This window comes from Crocodylus porosus, unplaced genomic scaffold, assembly GCF_001723895.1.
Source record: "Crocodylus porosus isolate Cpor-Errol unplaced genomic scaffold, CroPor_comp1, whole genome shotgun sequence".
NCBI classification, from domain to species: Eukaryota; Metazoa; Chordata; order Crocodylia; family Crocodylidae; genus Crocodylus; species Crocodylus porosus.
In genome coordinates, this window is record NW_017728948.1 from 59,985,434 (window position 1) to 59,991,484 (window position 6,051).

General features: G+C 46.1%; 1 protein-coding gene across 1 annotated transcript in view; it reads right to left on the reverse strand.

The window, feature by feature from the left end:
• The window catches only part of FRG1 (FSHD region gene 1), an 11,619-nt gene extending 7,061 nt beyond the window's left edge, over window positions 1-4,558 (reverse strand). The window contains exons 1-5 of the mRNA XM_019553238.1: window positions 4,424-4,558; window positions 4,168-4,235; window positions 1,505-1,627; window positions 535-592; window positions 184-298 (exon numbers count right to left, since the gene is read on the reverse strand). Of these exons, the coding sequence (XP_019408783.1) occupies window positions 184-298; window positions 535-592; window positions 1,505-1,627; window positions 4,168-4,235; window positions 4,424-4,485 (426 nt within the window). The 5' untranslated portion in view covers window positions 4,486-4,558. The remainder of the gene's footprint in view (window positions 1-183; window positions 299-534; window positions 593-1,504; window positions 1,628-4,167; window positions 4,236-4,423) is intronic.
• Between the last annotated feature and the right edge of the window lie 1,493 nt (window positions 4,559-6,051).

Consider the following 6,051-nt stretch of genomic DNA (forward strand, 5'->3'; position numbering starts at 1 on the left):
TATCTTGCTGGGATCCTATGAGCCCAGCTGACTTCCTGCCCTTTGGGCAGGGGGCTGGACTCGATGATCTCCTGAGGTCCCTTCCAGCCCTAATGTCTATGAAATCTATGAAATTACAGACAGACAGACTAAGGCTTTTATACATAGAGATAGAAGATAGATAGAAGATGCTAGACAGCTTACATCTTGGAAGACAGGTTCCCATTGTTCTCTCGATCCTATTGCATCAGAACGCCCTATAACCAGTCCCTCTGAATTTATACCAAGGTATTTGCCATAGCCAGACTTCAGTGCAATCCTTAAATTGGGGAAGGGGATGGGGATGGATAGATAGGCAAAGACACACAGAATAATATTTTAAAGTTAAAACAGCCAAGGGCATTCAGTTTACCAAAGAAAGGTAGCATTATAATAAAACAAATTTGAAATATAACAAATATTGTTTCAGGGTTAGAAGAAAGACACAACTGTTTAAATTAAATTTTCAAAAAAACTGAATTGGACATCAAAGCTTGTGTATATTTATTAAGTTACCTGGTGTCAGACAACTTTACTGCTGTAAACTGCTCAGGAGGACTAGGGCCATCATCATCTGGAGGAGATTTTTTTTTTAAAGATTAATATCAGGTATAAAGCATTTGACATAGAACATTTTAATCTGCAAGATCATAGAACATAAAAATAATGAATTATCAGTGTATGTTACAGGAAGAATTATTGGTTGAGGGCAAGATATTTTGATGGATAATTTTCTCTAGTTTTTATATTTACAGCTATAAAATACATTTTGTACACTTTCCAAAGTTAAACACCTATGTTCTCAGTATTCTACAAGATGCTGAATTTGTTTCAAGGAATTCAGGACTCAGACTTTATAGCAATTCATGCAGACTGCTTGTCCAATCCTGTAGACTTCTTTGAAAATAAAAGCATCACAAAGTGAAAGGTTAAGATTTTTATAAGGCCATGTACTTGCTCTAGCTTAGTTGAGAGAATTACTAGAATACTGTTTGATTTCCTGCCTGACTAAATATCTTGCTCAAAACCAGAATGAGGGGAAGATCAGCTACCAGGCCATTTCAGCAGAATACCTGCACAACAGCAGTTATGGAAGGATGCTTTAATGACACTTGGGATGGAGTGGTAAAGGGACATGATCTGGCTTGAGTTCCTCTCTTTCTTAAAAGTTGATCCTATACAGGTTTTGTATGATTTGATACAAGTTACACTGCTTTCTATCTAGTTAAAGGCCTTCTAGGTGAGTCTCTTCAAGAGTAATTAATTGTTTATATAAAACAAAACAGGGAGAAACTAGATTAGTAGAATTGATTAACAGTTACTAATGGGTGAAATGATCTTCTCTGCTGTATTATTCTGAATCTGATGCAATTAACTAGCATTATTATAAAACGTTTATTGGCTCAGAGAAAAATTCTCTATTTAATGAAATAAATGTTTCATACCTAGACACTACAAATTACCCTCTCCTTTGTTTTAAACAAACCTTTATGTGGGGCTCCAAGTGTAAATAGGCCATTGTCAAGGGCATGGATATAAGCTCCTTTGTCCATTTCTATAGCTACAGATCCCGTGATTTCACCGAAATTGCTTACTGCCCACCAGTTTCCTGAAATGCAAGAAAATTATTCAGTGGTAAACACTTGGCATTATTTTATTCTTTATGCTACTTTATAGTATTTATGTTACTAGTCACAATTGTATCATACCTCATGACTCCAACTGTTAACAAGAACATCTTTTGTGTTAGGTGCTGTACAAACACAAGGCAATCTATGCCCCAACGGATTTCTAACTTAAAAAAATAAGAATACTTATGCCATGAGTCTGATCTTTACAGCAGGATGCTGAATAGATAAAAGGGGATAAGAATGTATGTGTCAAGGCCAGACAAAAAAGATGTTGCAGTGATCAAGATACAAAGCAAAAGCCTAAATGAGTTTCAGTTGTGTACACGGACAGGAAAAACTGTATTTCATGTATTTTACAGAAAAAGTCTGGGAGATGTAGACATCATCTGGATTCAAGAAGCAAAAGAGCTGAAGGTGACACCCAAGTTATAGACCCCAGTGACAGCAATGCAATCCTACAGTCAAACTGAGATAGCAGATTTCGGCATGGGGTAGAGACTTGGGAAGGAGAGAGATTTGTTTTAGCAATGCTGATCTTTCAATTTATGGGTAGAGATTGAGGAAGAGATGCCAGAGAAACAAGCTAAAGACTTTAGTTAGCACAGAAGACAGTGCTAGTTTAGCAGCATGCAGTAGAGCACAGGAAGTTCTTATCCAATTTAGGTAGCCTGGTGTAAAGTCTTGTTTGATTACAATTACATTTAGGATCACTATACATTCCTAATGTAACCACCTCTAATATTTCAGGAGTTGGACAAAGTTTATTCTGTATCACTCCTTTCATAACAAATGCCTGATAAAAATGTTTAGCAAGTGCCCATTTGCCAGACATGGCAATAAGTAATGGAATCAAATTATTGGCTAAAAAGAAATCCCGTGACCTGAAAGTCCCAAGACAACACTGGGCATATTGAGCCTCAGATCCCCCTGCTGAATTCTTGGTAGACATAGGTCACAGCTCTGCAAGTGATTTGCAAGTCAGATGATCTACCTCTGTCAGTGGGGCAACGGCTTGTCGATGTGGTGCCAGAACTCAGGATGTTAACGTCTCCCATGAGTCACCAGCTGCCACTGAAGACCCCAAATTTGGCAGCAGGCAAGGGGCGCAGAGGTGAGCAGCAGCATTCAGCTTTGGGTTCTAGAGCTAGGCCAAAGCAGCAGCTCAGTCAGCCAGGCCAACAAGCCCTGTGGGTGGGTTATGATGGACAGTAATTTTACAAAGTTTTAGATTATGGATTTTTGTAGGATAGTGTGGATAGAGATGATCCTGGCCTGAGACAGGGGTTTGGACTAGATGGATATATAGGTCCTTTCTAGCCTGACTTTTCCAGGATTCTATGAATATTTTCATTGCTGTTTTCAGACATCAGTTAATTTACACTTAGTCTGAAGGTGCCATACAAATATGAAGTTTGCATACAAATATGAAGTTTGCAAGCCAACCTTTTTCCAAGACAGCAGTATTTTTTTCCTCCCTCTGAGATGTGAGCCGGTACAAATTGCTTCATACAATTACAAGCCTGCTGTACCTATTTGAATGTATACACGTTCACCCCTTTTCCAATCCAGGCCATGTTGCAAGCATTGCATATCAAAGCTTAAGAAACAGAAGTGTTACAATATTATTTCCTTTGCACTCAACCTAATAAAAGTGAGCAATTACCTAGCACTACAGTGAAGGCTTCACAACTGCTGAAAAGATGATTATTGAAATAAACCAAGACTATTTGTTATGCCCAGAAAAACACAGACTTAGACCCACCATGGAAACCATAAGGCTCCCTTCATCAGGGAGGCCAGTAAAGACATAACATTTGACTACCTGGAACAGCTAAAAAGAAAGCAAGGACGGGAGTGCGAATCACAGGCTTGTAACCCAGGGAAGTAGGACGCAGAGCAGCGTCCACTGCCCCTACAACGACCCTGGGGGGGCAGCGCATGAATGCTGTGTGCCCCTGGATGCTGGGGGGACGCGGCGAGCTCCTGCAGGTGGTGGTGGTGATGTTGGCAGCGGGAGCATGGTGGCAGCAAGCAGGGAGCTCCTGCAGGCAGCCACGGTGCCGCGGTGGTGGGGGTGGCGGGTTCCACGTACCAGCAGTTGGCAACCACCTGCAGATGCCACCAGCAACAATCGCGGACTGCCCGCAAATGCCGCCAATGGTGAAGAGATAGGTGGATGGGTGGGGGCGAGCAGCGACTGCCCACAAGTGCCACCGGCAGTGTCAGCGGTGCCTTTTTCCTGGGGTACACCGCCACATTCAGGAGGTGCATGTGCACCCCCTGTGCGTTGCCAAAGGAGCAGCCGACACAGTGCAATTAACAAAACTCTGCCCAGAGCTGCGCGCACAGGAAAGCAGTCCCGCAGAAAGGAATGGGGCGGGTGGAGAGAAGGGGCTTTGGGGTAGTGGGAAGCAGGACAAGGAAGGAGAAAGAGGCTACACATTTGGGCACTTGAGGCGCGTCGGGAGCCCCGGCACCAGGATCCCGGCCAGGTCCCGGCGGGCGGTCGGGAACTCACCCACGACGTCAAGCTCATGCGCTTCCTGCTCCTCTCTCCTCCTCTTCTTGTCCTTGTGCTTCTTCTTGCTGCGGAGCAACACACAGGGGCACGACCAGCTGCTGCCCCCACTCGGGGCTGCAGGCAGCGGGCCGGGCGAGGGGAGCGGGTCTGCGTGGGCCCAGCACAGCAGCCGCAAGAGGCGCAAAGCGAGGGCCCCGCGTAGTGGGGAAGCGGCCCGGCCCCCCAGCTCCGCCCCGGGCCGTCCCCTGCTCACCTCTTCTCTTTCTTCCCTTTGAGAACGAGCTTAGTAGATTTCACAGAAGAATATTCCGCCATACCTCACTAAAGCAGCCGAAAAGAAATAAGCGGTACGGACTTCCTGCAAAACGACGGAAAGCACCGAGGGACAAATACTCTGTCCCTCTCCGAACCCATTCAGCCCTTGGCGCATGCGCAGGGAGGATCCGAAGCCCTTGCCATTTCTTTGCCCGTAGAGCGGCGAACTGTGGGGTGACCCCTCCCAGCGCCGAGCTATTTGGGCAGAGGGCTGGGGCTGTGGGCGCCCGTCGCCCTCCGGAGGAGGGAGGCACTTTGCAGAAGTGTTTTGGGTTTTGTTGGGATGGAAATAGAAAAAAGAACGAAAACCGCAGGGAGATTACAAAGCCCCAGGGCTCCACGGAGCCGGGTTGAGTGGCGTTTCTGGCAACGCCCCGCCCTGCTGGCCTTTTTAGCGCTGCGCTCTTCAAACCGTTGTTTCCTCTGCAAGGGCGCTGCTTGCTGCCCCTTCCTGGGGCCTCGCCTCCGGCGCAGCCCTGCAGCTTCGAGCTGGGGGCTGAAACCCTCCGCTGGGTGTGGTCCCGAGAGCTCGGCTGTAGAAATAAATGCCCGACAGTGAGGACCTGCAGGCGCTGGCCACAGGCTCAGGGAGGCTAGATTTAGTCCAGCATGGGCTGTAACTACCCCACGTACACAAGTACAAGCTGACTGGTCTGTTGTGCCCAGCCCCACAAACTGGCACAGGAAGTGAGGGGGAGTTCCCACTTTCACACAGAAAATCCTAGGGGTTGGGGGCGCGAGCCCATGGGCCAAGGGAGGGAATGAGTACAACGTAAAGAAAGAAATAGCACTGCGGTAACAGGTATCCAGGTTGTAGCCGTATTGGTCTGGAGGAAAAGGCAGGACTTGTAGAAGAGATGCTATCTTTTAATAAACCAACAAGGTTTTTTGCAAAAAATGGCATATTTAATTGCAAGCTTTCGGGCACAAATGCCCTTCATCAGGCATTGGAGAAAAGAGTGTAAAAGTTCTCACTCAGCACCTTAATTCTCCCCTCCCTGCTTCCAGTGCTGTCCCAAACAAGCCTTTAGTCCCTAAAGTGCTCAAACAGCAGGTGCCCCAAGTCTGAGTCCAGCACCTTCAGCCTGTGGGTCTGGCTGACAGCCTGTGGGATCTCAGCAGTCTCTGTGTAGGCCTAACTCCTTGTACAGAAGTTGCTTTTTTTGCCATTTAAAGCGCCTTATTGCCATGACTAAACAGAAGTGCACAACTGTATAGCACTTTAGAATGGGTACAGCACTTTAAATCAATCCTTCTTAAAAGAGTATTACAGCTGAAGTACTGTACTTTTCTGCATTTTAGCAACCTACAGCGGTTTAAATAACTTGTGTATAATGGTCACATTTCGGACCAGTGGAAAGGCCGCAGGTGCAGAGCCATCCCTGCCTCCTAGCTTGGAAAGTGCAGGGAGGCTTAGTGCCTGTCACCCCCAAGCACTGAATTTCTGTCACATTAAAGAGTGCTGTAACTTTATAGTGCTAGAAAAAGTGCTGTAAATACCAGCACTGTAAAATGTGCACAGAGCACTTCTGTAAACAGCCCAGGTTCCAGAGGCAGGCTGCTCTC